This window comes from Chelonia mydas, chromosome 11 (assembly GCF_015237465.2).
Source record: "Chelonia mydas isolate rCheMyd1 chromosome 11, rCheMyd1.pri.v2, whole genome shotgun sequence".
NCBI classification, from domain to species: domain Eukaryota; kingdom Metazoa; phylum Chordata; order Testudines; family Cheloniidae; genus Chelonia; species Chelonia mydas.
Window position 1 is genome coordinate 56,240,446 of NC_051251.2, and position 17,075 is coordinate 56,257,520.

The 17,075-nt window shown below is 46.3% G+C and overlaps 1 protein-coding gene across 2 annotated transcripts in view; it reads left to right on the forward strand.

Moving 5' to 3' along the window:
• Positions 1 to 55: 55 nt before the first annotated feature.
• The window catches only part of LOC102934594 (MOB-like protein phocein), a 34,482-nt gene continuing 17,462 nt past the window's right edge, over positions 56 to 17,075 (forward strand). The window contains exons 1-4 of one of the 2 annotated variants that reach the window (XM_027834014.3): positions 59 to 352; positions 4,826 to 4,990; positions 6,149 to 6,238; positions 6,928 to 7,165. In XM_027834014.3, coding sequence (XP_027689815.1) covers positions 350 to 352; positions 4,826 to 4,990; positions 6,149 to 6,238; positions 6,928 to 6,978 — 309 coding nt within the window. In that variant the 5' untranslated portion in view covers positions 59 to 349 and the 3' untranslated portion in view covers positions 6,979 to 7,165. Of the gene's footprint in view, positions 353 to 4,825; positions 4,991 to 6,148; positions 6,239 to 6,927; positions 7,166 to 17,075 lie in introns of those variants that run through there. The other variant, XM_027834015.3, reaches the window with a different exon arrangement.

Below are 17,075 nucleotides of genomic sequence, written 5' to 3' on the forward strand. Positions count from 1 at the left end.
CAGAACCTTCTGGAAAGCTCATGCTCGCCACAGGTCAAAGGTGGTATTACGTCACTTCCGGGTGTAGGCCCGATGCAGGGTGTAACGATGAACTATTGAGGCTGGTGTTCGGCTCTGCTGTAAAGAGAATCCGGTTCTAGCGCGTAAAGCGCCTGCAAAAGTAAAAAATAAACGTGGAAGTAATGTGTCTTCTCGGGACAACGGAAATAGCCCCGCCTTCCCAAGCGCGGCGCCAGAGGGGAGGTGGTGGCGCATGCGCAGTCAGAGTGGCACCCCCCACGTGTATTAGGTGTGGGTCCGCGGCGCTCCGTTACTAACAGCGCGGTGAGCGGGAGGGACTCGGTGCGCCATGGTGAGTGTCTCCCTCTCCTCGCGGGGCCCGGCCGAGGCCCTTGGGCCGGGCTTGCGCGGAGGGGGGTGCTGCGCTGCGGCAACTAGCGCGGGGCAGGCGGGAGGGACGCAGGTGGGGGCCGCGCTCGTGCTTCTCTCCAGCACGTTGTGGTGGGAGGGGAGGGAGCTGATCTGGGCGCCCCGCCATTGCTATCCTTGGGCTGTGGGCCTGTGCGGGCACGGGGTCCATCGGGTCTATGCACTCCCCTGCCCCCTTGCAGCCAGCGGGCACGGGGTCCATCGGGTCTTCCCCCCCCCCCCCCCTCCCGGCCCCTTGCAGCCAGCGGGCACGGGGTCCATCGGGTCTTCCCCCCCCCCCCTCCCGGCCCCTTGCAGCCCGCGGGCACGGGGTCCATGGGGTCTTCCCCCCCCCCCCGCCCGGCCCCTTGCAGCCAGCGGGCACGGGGTCCATGGGGTCTCCCCCCCCGCTCCCGGCCCCTTGCAGCCAGCGGGCACGGGGTTCATGGGGTCTCCCCCCCCCCGCTCCCGGCCCCTTGCAGCCAGCGGGCACGGGGTCCATCGGGTCCCCTCCCCCCCCTCCCCCGCTCCCGGCCCCTTGCAGCCAGCGGGCACGGGGTCCATCGGGTCCCCTCCCCCCCCTCCCCCGCTCCCGGCCCCTTGCAGCCAGCGGGCACGGGGTCCATCGGGTCCCCTCCCCCCCCTCCCCCGCTCCCGGCCCCTTGCAGCCAGCGGGCACGGGGTCCATCGGGTCCCCTCCCCCCCCCCCCCCCCGCTCCCGGCCCCTTGCAGCCAGCGGGCACGGGGTCCATCGGGTCCCCTCCCCCCCCCCCCCCGCTCCCGGCCCCTTGCAGCCAGCGGGCACGGGGTCCATCGGGTCTCTCCCCCCCCCCCCCGCTCCCGGCCCCTTGCAGCCAGCGGGCACGGGGTCCATCGGGTTCCCTCCCTCCCCTCCCCCCCGCTCCCGGCCCGTTGCAGCCAGCGGGCACGGGGTCCATCGGGTCTCCCCCCCCCCCCCCCCCCGCTCCCGGCCCGTTGCAGCCAGCGGGCACGGGGTCCATCGGGTCTCCCCCCCCCCCCCCCCCCGCTCCCGGCCCGTTGCAGCCAGCGGGCACGGGGTCCATCGGGTCTCCCCCCCCCCCGCTCCCGGCCCGTTGCAGCCAGCGGGCACGGGGTCCATCGGGTCTCCCCCCCCCCCCCCGCTCCCGGCCCGTTGCAGCCAGCGGGCACGGGGTCCATCGGGTCTCCCCCCCCCCCCCGCTCCCGGCCCCTTGCAGCCAGCGGGCCCGGGGTCCATCGGGTCTCCCCCCCCCCCCCCCCCTCCCGGCCCCTTGTAGCCAGCGGGCACGGGGTCCATCGGGTCTCCCCCCCCCCCCCCCCCTCCCGGCCCCTTGTAGCCAGCGGGCACGGGGTCCATCGGGTCTCCCCCCCGCTCCCGGCCCCTTGCAGCCAGCGGGCACGGGGTCCATTGGGTCTTCCGCCCCCCCTCCCCCCCGCTCCCTTGCAGCCAGCGGGCACGGGGTCACTCTCCTCCCCCCCGCCTTGCAGCCTCGCAGTGCCGCAGTGATGAGCGCACGGGGGTCGGTGGGTTGCGTGGCCGAGCACCGGGCAAGGCTGCACCTCATGCCTCGGAACCTAGTCCTCCAGTCCGTCCTTGGCGGGCTTGCTGAGCCAGCCCTTCCGCCCCCCCCTTGAGAAGTTAAGCCAGTGATCCGATATAAACACCAGCTGAATAGGATCTGAGATTGTAGAAAAAGACCATGTTCTTGCTGTGTGCTGGTGGAAACAGAAATGTGTCTTAACTTCTGGCTACCATAAGTAGTTGTGAAATGAAAGGCAGCATGCCTTTGTAATGGAATTTGCTGTCCGGAGCCTCTGAAGTGAACATGTATTCCAAGTTGACCTGTAACTTACCCAGCAACAATCTTTTTAAATTAAACTATTTTTTCTCTTTTTGGCCTATCCATGAAAGTGACCTTGCATGGTCACAAGGTCATTTAGATACAGTAGAAACTGCTACACCGATAGAAACAGAGAGAATAAGGATGTTCTTCTCTTCAAATGTTTTTGCTTTGTCACCTATCAGAAACAATGTTGTTGTTTAAAAAAAAAAAAAATAGAAGCAAGACTTAATACCCTGAGAGAGTGAGCTCATATTAGGCATCTGTAATGTGTCTTTAGACAATGCTAAACCCTACAGAGTTTGAGGAAAAAATTCCTTTTGCCTTTTTTCTGCTATTGTATCAGAGGGGTAGCTGTGTTACTGTATCCACAAAAACAACAGGAGTTTTAAAAAGGTAACTCCCTTCTCTTCATGTGCCAATATATATTTATGCCCGTAGCTGTAATTTTCACTCCATGCATCTGAAGAAGTGGGTTTTTTATCCACAAAAGCTTCTGCCCGAATAAATGTTAGTCTTTAATGTGCCACCAGACTCCTTGTCGTTTCTTATATTGATTCTTCCCTCATGGTGTCTTTCCTGTGAGAGAAATTACTGATTCAAAAAAACAGGATTTAGTATAAAAGCCCCTAAATGCTTAAATCTAAGTTACTTAAACTAAGTGTTTTCAGCATGTTGATAGTGTTGCCCATGTCTTAATAGAAATGGGGGATGATCCACAATTAGCTAATACTTTTGTGAATAACAGCTCCCTGCTTCCAAGTAGCCCTGCTTCTGTTAGTAGCACTGGTCTGTGAAGACAGTTCTTGTTTCTTCTTTTCTTGTGTTGCAGCAGCCCCTAATGGAGGGACCTCATCTTGTTCCTTCTCCTAGTTTCCAGCTGCTTCTACAAGTGTCCAGGCTGTGGCGTCCAGACATCTGTAGAAGCAACTGGAAGGGAGCAGGGAGCCAGGACCATGTGACTTGGCAGTTCTCCACAGGCCACAACTTGATTATTTTTTAACTAAAACGTGTTCCCACTCCCTGTGCCTCCCTTTCTTGTGTTGCCTGCTTAGTGAAGTTGTAGGGATTGCAGACTTGTATGTGGCTTCTGCTCTGTGATCTCAAACACTGCTATTACCTGAAAAGAAAAGGAGTACTTGTGGCACCTTAGAGACTAACCAATTTATTTGAGCATGAGCTTTCATGAGCTACAGCTCACTTCATCGGATGCATACTGTGGAAACTGCAGAAGACATTATATACACAGAGACCATGAAACAATACCTCCTCCCACCCCACTCTCCTGCTGGTAATAGCTTATCTAAAGTGATCATCAAGTTGGGCCATTTCCAGCACAAATCCAGGTTTTCTCACCCTCCGCCCCCCCACAGACAAACTCACTCTCTTGCTGGTAATAGCCCATCCAAAGTGACCACTCTCTTTACAATGTGCACACAAGTACTCCTTTTCTTTTTGCGAATACAGACTAACACGGCTCTTACTCTGAAACCTGCTGTTACCTGCTGACTCAGTAGTTAAGGCTGACATTGACAGCCCTAGGCTGGTAACATTTTTACTATTGCCTCCTGCTAACTTCAGTTCAAAATAATTGCAATCCTCAGTGCTGTCTTTGGGTTTCCTTTCTCCACCCTAAGCTGCTTTCCCCCTCCTGCTTTTCTGTTTCTTCTCCAAGAAGCAAAGTGGCAATGTTTGTAATATACTTAAATGTATCATATGTTAAACTTTACACAAAATTATAAATCTTAACACTTTTGTAAAAATCACTGGACGGTATCTGCAGAACTTTTTGCAGATAATGGCATTCCTTCAAACATTTTTTGTACACCTTATCTCAGACTTCAAAAGCTGGCAAAATTAGATGAGTTAATAGTCTTCTCTCCCAAATAATTTAGCACAAAATTGTACCTTAATTATTGTATGGATTGTAAACTTGAATATTTCAAAAGCCTTGACCAACATGTGACATGCTTAATCTTTGCTTCTTGGTTTTGAAGCATTCAGCTAAAATAACTACACTAACTGTTCCACAAGTGTCTTATATCTTAGCTATAGGTGACTCTGATTTCAATCTGTATGTGAACTGCCTTTAATCAGAAGTAATTAATCTTAATAACATATCTTATGCTTTTTAGATCTACAGAGGTTTAAACTACATAGGGTTTCCCTGAAGCTTTCCTCATCTGTTAATGTTTTAAGTTATCTTAGGCAGTTATTTAAAATTTATTTAAAATTCTGTGCATCTTAACTGTTAAAGCTGTCTATTTGTTGCACATATTGAGACTATTTAGGAGCCTATTCCTTCTATAGACTTATGGGATACCTTCTTACAACAATAATTTAGCTCTGTTTTTGCTTTAATATTAACTTACTTTTGGGCCTAAGTCAGAGAGATGCTGAGTACCTGCAACCTTCATTGACGCCAGTGGGAGTTGCAGGTGCTTAGAATCCAGTCCTTGGTTGGCTATTTAAATAGTAAAATCATGTTTTTGGAACTTTGGATTGCAATTTTGTTGCAGTCTCAAATGTGAATGGGCCCTTTTTATATACAAAAATACCAAATTCTATTTTAACAGGCAGGGAAAGCATTTAGGAAGTTTCTTCCCCTGTTTGACCGTGTTCTGGTTGAAAGATGTGCAGCTGAGACTGTATCCAAAGGAGGCATCATGCTTCCGGAAAAATCTCAAGGAAAAGTGCTACAAGCAACAGTAGTAGCAGTTGGATCAGGATCCAAAGGAAAGGTAAATATGTCCAGATTTTGCACCATGCTAACGTTTTTGGATAAAAGAAATAAAAGTGGAATGTTATCTGGAAAAAAAAATCAAAATACCTAAAGGATGTTCGTCATTAAATTTATATTGTGTCTGATCAGAACAATAAGTATAATATTTTGAAGAACAATAAGTATAATATTTTGAAGAGGAAAATATCTCCTCCTCCTTTCCTCACCCCCCCCCCCCCCCCAATTGATTTTTGACTGGTTTTTGCTGGTCCTGCTCAGTCATATGGTGCCGCATGGCCCCATCCTGAAGAGCAGCTTCTGGAGCCTGCAAGCTGTGGCTGTGGGGAGAGGCAGTGGAAAACAGCTGGGAGCTGTGTGGTGAGTTGCTGCTTTTACTGCTGCCTCTCCCAGCAGTTTACTGCTGCCTCTCCATGCAGAGCTAACACCTGGGAGCTTCGGAGAGGGGCCACTGAGGGTAAGGGGGGGCGGGGGGCGCGTGACTCAAGCTATTGGGCAGGAAGTGAACCTTTACATTCTGGCCCTGTCCTGACCCCCAGAAGACTAGACATCTCTGGCAGAAGCCCCTAGCCTCACCACCCCACCACGGGCAGTCTGGTATGTGGAGAACTGGCAGGCCTGGAGGGCTCTGCAAGCCGCACTTTAACTGTAAAAGAGCCGCATGCCGCTCACAAACTGTGGTTTGTCCAATAAGACTATATGGTAACCATGTGGGGGCAGGGCAAAAAATGAGTCAACTAAATGACCAGAGGGGCAAAGTTTTCCCCCAAGATGGGTCCAGCTGACACACATGACACACCCAGACTTGGGCACCAACACAAGCATAACAAAGAAACAGGAACTGCGTTGTCCTAGGGGGTTTTTAAACTCTTTACTTCTGGGGGGATTTTTTTGTCTGTATTGTTACAGACATACTTGCTAACAGGTATTTGAAATAAATTACCAGAATTATTGAAACTGGCATGATTATATTGTGTTGTTTTGACAAATAAAATATGCAGAATTTGAATGTACTGCGCAGATTCCCCCTAAATTAGTACTTCTGCTGCTAAACAGTTAGTAAATATGTTCTGCTTAAATTTTCCTAAATAACTGTGTGTGGTTATGAACAAATGTAAGATATTTGTAGAAACTTACGAGGTTTTTTCCTCCCCTTTAGAGTGGAGAGATTCAGCCAGTTAGTGTAAAAGTTGGTGAGAAGATTCTGCTGCCAGAATATGGCGGTACTAAAGTAGTACTGGAAGACAAGGTTTGTTTGCTGAACTTTATAATTGCAAACTAAATTGGTTTACTAATATTCAGGATTATTTTAAAATCCTTCTAGCTAATAGGCCATGTGAAAAAATGAATAGTGTTGTTGACAAACTGAATGACTGATACAACTGCTAATATTCAAATTGAGGAGCATCAAGCTGGCCCTGTGGCTTTTGCACACTACACATCTGTGATCCTCTGCTGTGAGAGAAACACTTCTGCCCCTGACGTTTCCCCATACCTGCAGAGAGAAAATGGTTCTCTTTACCTGTCAACTTATCTTGGGAGGAAAAATATAGAGGGCTGATTGCAATGTTCACCTTGCTGAGGAGGAGAGAAGATTCCGGAGCCTTCTATCACTAAATGTTACTGCTCCCATGAATTTGTGAACATGGTCTCCGAGGATGCTCTTGCCAGGAAAATTTACCCCAGAGCTTTGCACAAAGGGGTGAAAAAATCCCCAGGAATGAAAGAAACATAGTGACAGGCTCTCGGGGCAACAGATATTTATAAAAGTCCTTGGGTTAATAGTTCCTTTGATTGTGTAGTATTGGCTTCAGCCTTCAGCAATAAATCAATCTCAGTAACTACAATATTTAGTGCTACTGACCCTGGAGCCAGTTACTAGTTCTGTGAGATTTGGCTGCAACAGATATTAACTTATTTTTTTCTCTCCATTTGCAGGAGTATTACTTATTTAGAGATGGTGACATTCTTGGAAAGTATGTGGACTAAATTTCTCAAATGGCTGCAGTATCATGAAGTTGTCCATTCCACTAAAGTGCTGAAATCTTTTTCCATCATGTAAATAATTTCCTGTTCTTTATTTTATAATAAACAGATAACCAGTCTCTATGAAATAACTCCTACAGTTCCATTGTAGTGATGCAAACACTTCAAAATAAAGGAATGTGTACAGTCAGAGAAACATATGTTCATTCTTATTTTGGAGTTCCATTGAACAGTTCAAAGTGCTGGTGTTAGTTTGAATTTTTGTAACTTTTCCAGATTGCAGAAAATTCAATTTCGATACTCTCTAAACTGTCCTGAATTTTTTAATTTTATTTTAAAGGAATTTTAGAATGGTGGGGTGTTTTTGTTTTTGCTGCCTTATAGATGTTTGTGTGGTTTCATTGTTCATCTGCTTCTCTTACTGCTCCCCAGAAACAGTGAAACTGACTACATCCAAATATGACTTCCATGCACACCTGCAGTACATTTGTACTGGTAACAAACACTATGTTGTTTTCAAAAAAATAGACTAAGAGCTGGAAGGACTAAACCCCCTCCGCAGAGGAGTACTACAGAGATTATTTTATTGTAATTGCTGAACTAGGTGAAACTCCTTTTCTTGTTCAACCTACCCGTGGCAACCTCTTTTTTGGTTTAGTATGAACCAGACATCTTCTATAGAAACATTACAATTGTTGCTTAATATAAAAGTTACACATTCACACAAAGACGTTGTGTAGGCAGAGGCATTGAATATTCATGTTAGTTATACAGTAGAATCTTATTAATATGCTGTCTATCCACTCAGCAAAATTATGTTCTGTAATGAAGCTTAATGTCAATAAGATGACAACGTTTTTAAAAAAACATACTTCAGTGCATTTCTATGGCCTTACTGCTAGATTTGAGTCCTGTTACCTTCTGTAAAGACACAACCACTGGAGCAGAATTATCTTATCAACTGGGGATATACAGAGGTCTTCCAAGGGGTACCTCAATTCATCTAGATATCTGCCTGGTTTTACAGCAATCGACAAAAAGCACTAGTGAAGTCAGTACAAACTAAAATTTCATCCAGACAATGACTTGTTTATACTGCTTATATACTGAAATGTAAACACAATATTTATATTCCAGTTGATTTTTAATTATATGGTAAAAATGAGAAAGTAAGCAAATTTTCAGTAATAGTGCGCTGTGACACTTTTGAGTTTTTGTCTGACTTTATAAGCAAGTAGTTTTTCAATGAGGTGAAACTTTGGGTATGCAAGACCAATCAGACTCTTTAAATGGGTACCCTAGTCTGGAAAGGTTGAGACACTGCTGTACTCCCCCCCCACCTTGGCCTTTTCTGTGATGCACCCTGTCAGCAGTCAGTGAGGTTGAAGTTTGCTACTCCCTTCTTCCACCAGCAGCAAAGTGTGGTTTTAATTTATCCAAGATATGTACTGTGATTTAGGTCAGTGGTTCTCAACCAATAGTCTGTGACCCCAGTGGGGCCTTGGGCCTGAATCTCTGTGTCCCGTTGCTCCCCATGGGGCAGAAGCCATGAGCAGAGTTGCAGGGGCCTGGGAGTGTTACGTCCAGGACTGCCTAGCTCTGACACTGCAGTTTTGGGGGCATCTCCCTACCTCCTCCCTGGCATCTGAGGCCCCAACCCATGTTCAGGTAGGAGGTGGGAAGCAACTGCTGCTCTGCTCCATGGTACCAGTCAGGTAGATGCGGCATTCCCCTGTTTCCTGCTGGTGCCCGGCATTGCAGCTGCTCCTTAGCTCCCAGCCCCCTGTGAATGCTCATGCAGCTTATAAGAGCCATCCAGGTCAGGGATCTAGCTCCATGTTTGGCAGGGGAGTTCTTTCGGCCTCCTACATTAGGGTTAACCAAGACCCATAACAAATTTAGCCCTCCTATGTGTTGGTTTATGAACACGGTTGTTGGATGGGGGAACCAAGTTAGGCTTCAGCTTGTGTGTGTTGGGTTTGGCTTTTTGTAATGGCCCTCTAGGTGGCCAGGGCTTGGAAGTTACTGGCTCACAATAGGCTGGGTTTAAAGGCTTTTCCCATCATGTAGTATATGGACTACAAAGAAAATAGCACTGTGGTGGTTTTGAGGTATTTGTCAATCCAAAAGCATATTCAAGAACATACAGTGGTGGTTCATTTATACAGACATAGCATTCTTATACGGTAAATATTACCCAGCCATGATTTAAGTTTAACTGAAGTAACATTTTTTTCCTTAAGCAACCAACCCTTGCACTCAGCTTTTTTGGGGGGTAAGAAAATAACTTCTTCAAAAGGAGATTCAAGGTCACTCAAACTTAACAGTGTGAAAACCTTTATACAGAATGTTCCTTTTCAATAGGGAAGCTTAATATTTGGCCTGTGCAGACCTGATTTAATTTTGTGTTCATTGAATTTATTTACATCCTAAATGGAATTCTGATTCCTGTGGGGTTTTTCTGAAGCAAAAGAAACAGGTGCAGTTGTTACTACTACTGACAAAACTTTAACAGTAATAGTATGAAAAATATTGCTACTTATAAAAAAGCCAATCTGCATATTAGACTACCAAAATAACTGTGAAATCAAAGTTCCAAGAAAAATGTAAGGAAATTATGAACCCAATCCTGTGCCCCTTGAAATGAATGGCAACAGGCTAGAACTTTTATTTAAAAAATGCTGCTTTTATGCTCTAAATATCGTGAGTTGAGGGTTTAATGGTCTAAACTTCAGGACTGAAATAGCTGGACTTCCTGGAACCACAACTGTATTTTGTATTGATCGTATGCTGATAATGTTAGCTCAGTCTTTTGATCTTCCAAGGTAGATAAGGATTGCCAACTGTGGCTCTTTTGGAGGAGACCTTAAGTCAAGACCCCCTGTGTTTATGGGTGGACATTCGTGATCTCACGTGGCCTGGTGTCTTTAGCCAAAATGCTCCCTGCCCCAATTTTGTAGTATCGGTTGGTTACCACCACCTCTTCATAGACATCTGCTTGCATTTCAGTGGGTCTGCATCCAAATTGGGCAAAATCATATGGTCATTACCAGTTTGAGACAAACTCCTATTGACTTGTCTGATAGTCTGCAAGGTGGTTTAGAATGAAAGCTGCTGAATAAAATGCAAAGTCATGTATTAGCATTTATTAGCCTAAACACTTGAAAGCTGCCCCCTTTCAATTTTACCTTCGTGATTCCAGTGATGCATTTTATTTCTGAAACTGAAGATTACTGTACCCTAACTATTTTAAAACCAACTGATTGTGCAACCCAATGCTAATAAGCAAATGCACCTTCTGCTATCACAGCAATTATGATGCAATCACTTATCTTCTATGATAATGCTTGTGTTCTGGCATTTAAACAGGTCACATGTTAAGTTGAATCTTTGAGCTGGCTGAGATTTAAAATATTAACAGCCTAGTTTGTTTCTGTAAGCTAACTATTCATAGATAAGAACTGGGGTGGAGATTGTCTTTTAATGTAGGTCACTAGGTAAGCCTAATATTTGAGAGTCCCTCTAAATAAGAGTCTTTTAAAGATAAGATGCACACAGGATTCTTCTTCGTAGTGGATATCTCTAGGGGCTTGATGCCTGGGAGACCTGAGGGATACAGGTTTCCTTAGCATATATCCCACTGATTATTTGTATTTAGTGACTAAGAGTCCTAGTCATGGACCAGGACACCATTGTGCTAGGTGCTGTACAAGCAGCCCAAAGTCGCTTGGATGTATTGAGCATGCTAATGTTGCTACAAGTACTTCACCCATTATTCTGCTCCCTCCTTATGTTTTCCGGTCTCTGAGATTTTCAGCACTTCTGAAAATCAGGCCACTTATGTAAGTGCCTAAAATGGATGTAGCTTCTTAACTTTATGTAATTGACTGAAAATTTGGGGGATTTAAGATCTGTTTTCTCATCCGAAAACTGGGATAATGCCTTCCTACTTGTTTGTTTGTGAAGTGTGTTGTGGTTCTTGGGGGGAAAGAGTATTATAGTTTACAAGTGCAAAGTGATAGTGTCCCTGAATTCACTCTGCACTATAAATAAAGTGATTAGATGACTGATGGGCCAATATGCACACATTACATATAAGGTGAAGGTTGTTTTTTCTTTGCAAGGCTATCACTGGGGGCAGGGACAGGATGACTTAGCAACTATGATTTATCTGCCACTGTCCTATCAGTCTGAAGTCAATGACTGTGCCAATAGTTACCCCTCAGGTTTTCTTGGGGGAAGGGCAGCCACTTGTTAAAAATTCTCACTTCCAGCTTTCAGAGGAGCAGCCTGTTAGTCTGTATTCGCAAAAAGAAAAGGAGTACTAGTGGCACCTTAGAGACTAACCAATTTATTTGAGCATAAGCTTGCGTGAGCTACAGCTCACTTCATCGGATGCATCCGATGAAGAGAGCTGTAGCTCACGCAAGCTTATGCTCAAATAAATTGGTTAGTCTCTAAGGTGCCACTAGTACTCCTTTTCTTTTCACTTACAGCTGTTTATCCCGTATCAGAGGTTGTCTATTTCTTCCTCTGCTTTTTAGACTACAGGTAAGTGAAATGGGGAGGTATAGGTACTTCTGTTCACCCCAGACTTTCTCCCCAGCCTTTCGATAACTACATCGGATTGTGGGAGTGGGGGCATAGGTATGCCTTTCAAACTTCATTCCCTTTCTGCCACCTTACAGATGTTGCCTAGAAGCAGCTGTATTATCTTCAGGAAACTTTGTTGCCCTAGCTGGCTCCATCCTCTGTGATGATGAGGCAGGAATGTGCCTTGGTGAGGCTTCTATGTGAAAAAGCACATTACAGCCAGAAGCCCTAACCCTGCAAAAATAATAACAACATAAGAGCAGTCATACTGGTTCAGACCAAAGGTCCAACTAGCCAAGTATCCTGTCTTCCGACAGTGGCCAGTGCAAGGTGCCCCAGAGGGAATGAACAGAACAAGTAATTGTCAAGTGATCCATCCCCTGTTGCCCATTCCCAGCTTCTGGCAAACAGAGGCTAGGGACACCATCCTGCCTAACAGCCATTGATGGGCCTATCCTCCATGAACTTAGCTAGTTCTTTTTTGAAACCTGTTAATAGACTTGGCCTTCACAACATCCTTTGCCAAAGAGTTCCACAGACTGACTGCATTGTGTGAAAAAAATACTTCCTTTTGTTTGTTTTAAACCTGCTGCCTATTAATTTCATTTGGTGACCCCTAGTTCTTGTGTTAGAAGAAGGAGTAAATAACACTTCCTTATTTACTTTCTCCACACCAGTCATGATTTTATAGACTGCTATCGTATCCCCCCTTAGTCGTCTCTTTTCCACGTTGAAAAGTCCCAGGCTTATTAATCTCTCCTCATATGGAAACCGTTCCATACCCCTAGTCATTTTTGTTGCCCTTTTCTGAACCTTTTCCAATTCCAATATATCTTTTTTGAGATGGGGCGACCACATCTGCACACAGTATTCAAGATGTGGGTGTACCCTGGATTTATATAGAGGCAATATGATATTTTCTTATTATCTCTCCCTTAATGATTCCCAACATTCTGTTCACTTTTTTGACTGCCGCTGCACATTAAGTGGATGATTTCATTAATATTAAATAAATTGGCCAAATACTCACTCTGACTTTCACTCATGAAAAATGAGGGTGCAGGTTAAAAAAAAAAAAAATGAAATGATTCTTTAAGTACTCATCTACTTGGTAAAATTTAACACGGTTGGACAAATGCCAGACGTAAGTAACTACATACTGGGAGGGAGAGAGGCTTAAAATCCCACTTAAAACTTCTTGGTTAAAAAAATACCATTAATTTCTTTTCTCTTTGACTTGCAAGAACTATGAACTGGTTGTAGATTGATAGAGCTGATACTAATTGCCTGCTGACATATGTGTTCTTCAGCTTGATTTATTTGCATTTTGGAAGCTCTGCTGTCCTTGAATTTAAAGTCAGGGACAAGCAGCTGTCAAAACCTTAACTTCTGTGCTTCAAATGTTAGCTAACCTTTAGAAAGTATGGACAGGAAAAAGATCAGTGCCTAGTGGCAGGGGAACCCCTGCAGCTAATGAGTGGGTCTGCCTTGTGCCATGCTTAGCAGAGCAGAATGCCATCTTTCAAGTCATTAACTTCGGATTGTACGAGGTCTAAAGAGGATGGAATATGAACCCAGATATTTTTACTTAATCCTTCATTGTTGGCCACCATTTTCCCCCTTTAATTTTATCACCCAGTTAGGGAAAAAGGGTTTCCCTCCTGTCTAGGGTTGGGAGGGTAGCCTTCCCTGGACTTCTGTATTAGCCAAACAAACACAGATCCGATGAAGTGAGCTGTAGCTCATGAAAGCTTATGCTCAAATAAATTGGTTAGTCTCTAAGGTGCCACAAGTACTCCTTTTCTTTTTGCGAATACAGACTAACACGGCTGTTACTCTGAAACACAGAGTCATGACTCTTAGATAAAATGAGGCACTTTAATGTGAGCAAGAACGACAGCTGAAGGGCTCACCAATTCCTACGCAGAGGAAAATGGCGAAGCCCAGAACAAAGAACAAGGTAGAGCTTTTATAGCTTGGTTCAACATACTTTGTGATATCTCTTCCAGTTCAAACCGGTCAAACCCTGTCTGTCTGAGTCCTGAGGTATGAACATGGAGGCCCATCCGTATAAGGAATTCTTTCCCCAAGAGGGGAATCCAGCAGCAAGTCGGTGAGGGGGTGTACTAACTCCGCATAAGCCAGAATCCAGGCTCTACAATAGCCACTTGCCCCTGGTAACTGGCGGAGTTGTTTTTTTGTGGTAGGCCTAGGCATGCCCAGAACGCTATTAATCCTGTCTTGAGTGAGCGCAGTAGAGGTATAAGAAATACGGTGCCCTAAGTATTCCACCTTGGGTTGGGCAAACTGTAGCTTGGAAAGCGCCACCTTGTGACCTTTTTCAGCCAATGCAAAAAGAAGGATTCGAGTATCTTGTACACAGGCATCCTTGGCTGTAGAGCATAACAGATCATCAACATACTGTATCAAAGTAGAAACCATAGCCAACGAAATAGAGTCCAGATCTCGCTTTAAATACTGGCTGAAGATGGTAGGGCTCTCCCTGTATCCCTGAGGGAGGCGGGTCCACATGTATTGACGTCCGTCAAAGGTAAAGGCAAATAGGAACTGCAAGTCTGGGTGCACAGGGATGCTGAAAAATGCTGAAGACGGATCAATCATGGTGAAATAAGTAGCTCCTGGGGGAATAACAGTCAAAACAGTTGCAGGATTGGGAACAACCGGAGATCACAATAGCATTAATCAAGCGGAGGTCATGCACGAAGCGGTAAACCGGTTTGCCATCAGGGCCAGGCTTGGGTTTCTTAACAGGAAGAATCGGTGTATTACAGGAGCTGGTAGTCTCTTTAATGATTCCTTGGGTTAAAAGCTGTTGTAGGACTGGCCGAATTCCCTCTATGGCCTCTTTAGGTAATGGATATTGCATCTTTCGGGGCAGAGGGACGTCTGTACAGTAAGTGATATAAACTGGTTCCGCTGACTTTAAAAGTCCAGTTTCAGTGGAAGTTGTGGCCCACAATGCTTCAGGAATATCAGATAACTCAACAGGGGCAGTGGGGGCAGTTGTGGTAGCTAACAGTGCCATTACTGTACCTTCAGGGACAGAAGTAGGGACTGAGAGGTATAGCCCATCCAGGCTGCAAAATATAGTTGCTCGTAGTTTACATAACAAATCTCTGCCTAATAGATTCGCAGGACAGGAGCATAAAAAGCTATGATCCTCCGATAACAGGCCAAGCTGGACCGTTTGCTCGGCAGTTAGAGGAAGGGCGCATACGGTGCCACCAACGCCTATAGCCTTTACAGTTGCAGAAGTGGTAGGAAGGTTGGGGTCCTGTAGAGTACTTCTATCTGCCCCGGTGTCAACTAACATTGAGTAAGTTTTTCCTCCCACCACAACGGGAAGTTCCGGATGGTTTGCATCCAACTGCACTGTCCAAGAAGTGGAGGGAGTTTCTGGCGGGGGGAGCGAAGCATTGTGGGCGTCTAGCTTTCAATCAGTACCTCCTTCTTCTCGCCCGCTTTCCTGAACCCTTTGGTAGGCTTGCATAAGAGGGTCAGCTGACTGAGGGGGGCGGTAATTCGGACACTGGGCAGCCCAGTGTCCCTTTTGTCGGCACCGCTGGCACTCATCTAGCCCTGCCCTCCCAGGCCGTGGCTGGAAGTTCTGACCTTGTGGTCCCCATCCCTGGGTAGAGCTGCCTCCCCTTCCGCCTGGTCCCCGAAAGCCTCCCCTCCTACGGCTGGCGTCTCGTCCCCGAGGGCCATCTTGGAACCCTTGCAACTGCAGATTAAGAAGCTTTTCGGACCTCCTAGCATCTAATTCCTTTCTATTGCTCCAAGCATGGGCTGCTAAACCCACCACCTCCTCCAGCGTTTTGTTTTCATGAGCTGGTTGACTACACACAGACTTCCGAGCGAATGGCAGTAAGTTTTTTACATACTGGCCGATCACTTGTGTTTTTGCTACAGGGGAGGTTGGATCTAAGCCGCCATGGTTTTTCAAAACCTTACAAAGGCGGTGGAAAAATTCCCCTGGGTGTTCATCGTGCTTCTGAACACATGCATCTACCTTTCCCCAATCATAAACAGGCTTAGACATCTCCTCTAATGCTTCTAAAATTTGCTTTCTCATATTATTCCACACACGAACATTCTCCGGAACATCCCAATCCATTTCAGGTTTCTCTTGCGGATAAGCCTCCTTGCCTTGTACCGTCTCTCTGGCTTTGTTAAACACCGTTGCCTTCTCACCCTCACTTAGCACTTGATTTAAAACCATCTCCACATCATCATAATTACAATTATACATTGTGAAAATACCCTTCAACTTTTTAATAAATTCTTCCGGACACTTTCAAAATGGGGGAAAAGTAGCTGACCAGTTCATTAGATCTGTGCTGGTAAAAGGGACATACACCATTTGCGTTCCCCCCACACCACTTGGCAGTTGTCGCATAGGCATTTGGACTGCACTAGCCATCACAGCACCAATAACTTTTGCCTGAGGTGTGTCTTGAGGGCAGGTTTTAGCGGGCGTCATGTCACTGGGGTGTCGCGGATCAAGACATGCCACCTCCCTTGTAGAGGTGCCAGCCTCCTGAGCATCCCCCTGCTCTGTGTCAGATGTGGGTGCATCAGTAGCAAGTGGGAGAGCAGGGCCGCTCCTCTCCCTTTAGCACGCCCGGTCACTCTCCGGGGACGTGAGTGCATCGGGGCTGGGCTGCGGTACCCCACCCCATATACAGGTACATTCTTCCAATGGTATAGGATCCCCTGCTTCCTTCAATGGGAGTTGGGGATAAATAGACTTTGGCGTTTTTGGCTTCTGGTCAGCATCACCGGATCCTGGATTATAGGATGGAGGCCGCATGGCTTTAAGTTTTTCTACCTCAATTCGTAAACTAGTAGTTACACTGGCGCTTTTGCGCTGTTCAGCCTCTCTTATCCATACATCAGAATACTTAAGTTGCCGCGGTTTCAAATCACACAGTACTTTCCGTAATTGAACAACAGTATGTAACTCAAATGTTCCTTCCCCTGGCCAGCGATTTCCTGGCTCCGGGTCGTCTTGCGTCATTCCCACCCAGGGACCTTGACACAAAAATATAAACTTATACACAGTTTTGTTGCTATCCGATTGTAAGGCCTTGATATCCCTATCATAATGTTTTAACATATAGTCCAGGGGCGTAGAAGGATCAACAGTTCTACTGGACCCCCCTCCCATCTTTTCCCAAAGACAGAACCCCTGACTGTTGTCAAGACAATCACAAAGGAAAAATTCAGAACTCACCAAGTTCCCACCGGCCGGTGTTCACCAATAGGTCCGGACCCTAGTGCCTTTAGGGATGCCTTATTTCGCCAAAACGGTGGGTGGAAGTGAGACGGGAAGCCTTCAGGGTTAAAGCAACCCAGGTGCCGGCAAGAAGGATTCAGAGCCCCGACCGTCCACCAGTCCGGAGAAGCGGCAATCCCGGACGAGCCCCCAGATTGTTAGGGAAAAAGGGTTTCCCTCCCGTCTAGGGTTGGGAGGGTAGCCTTCC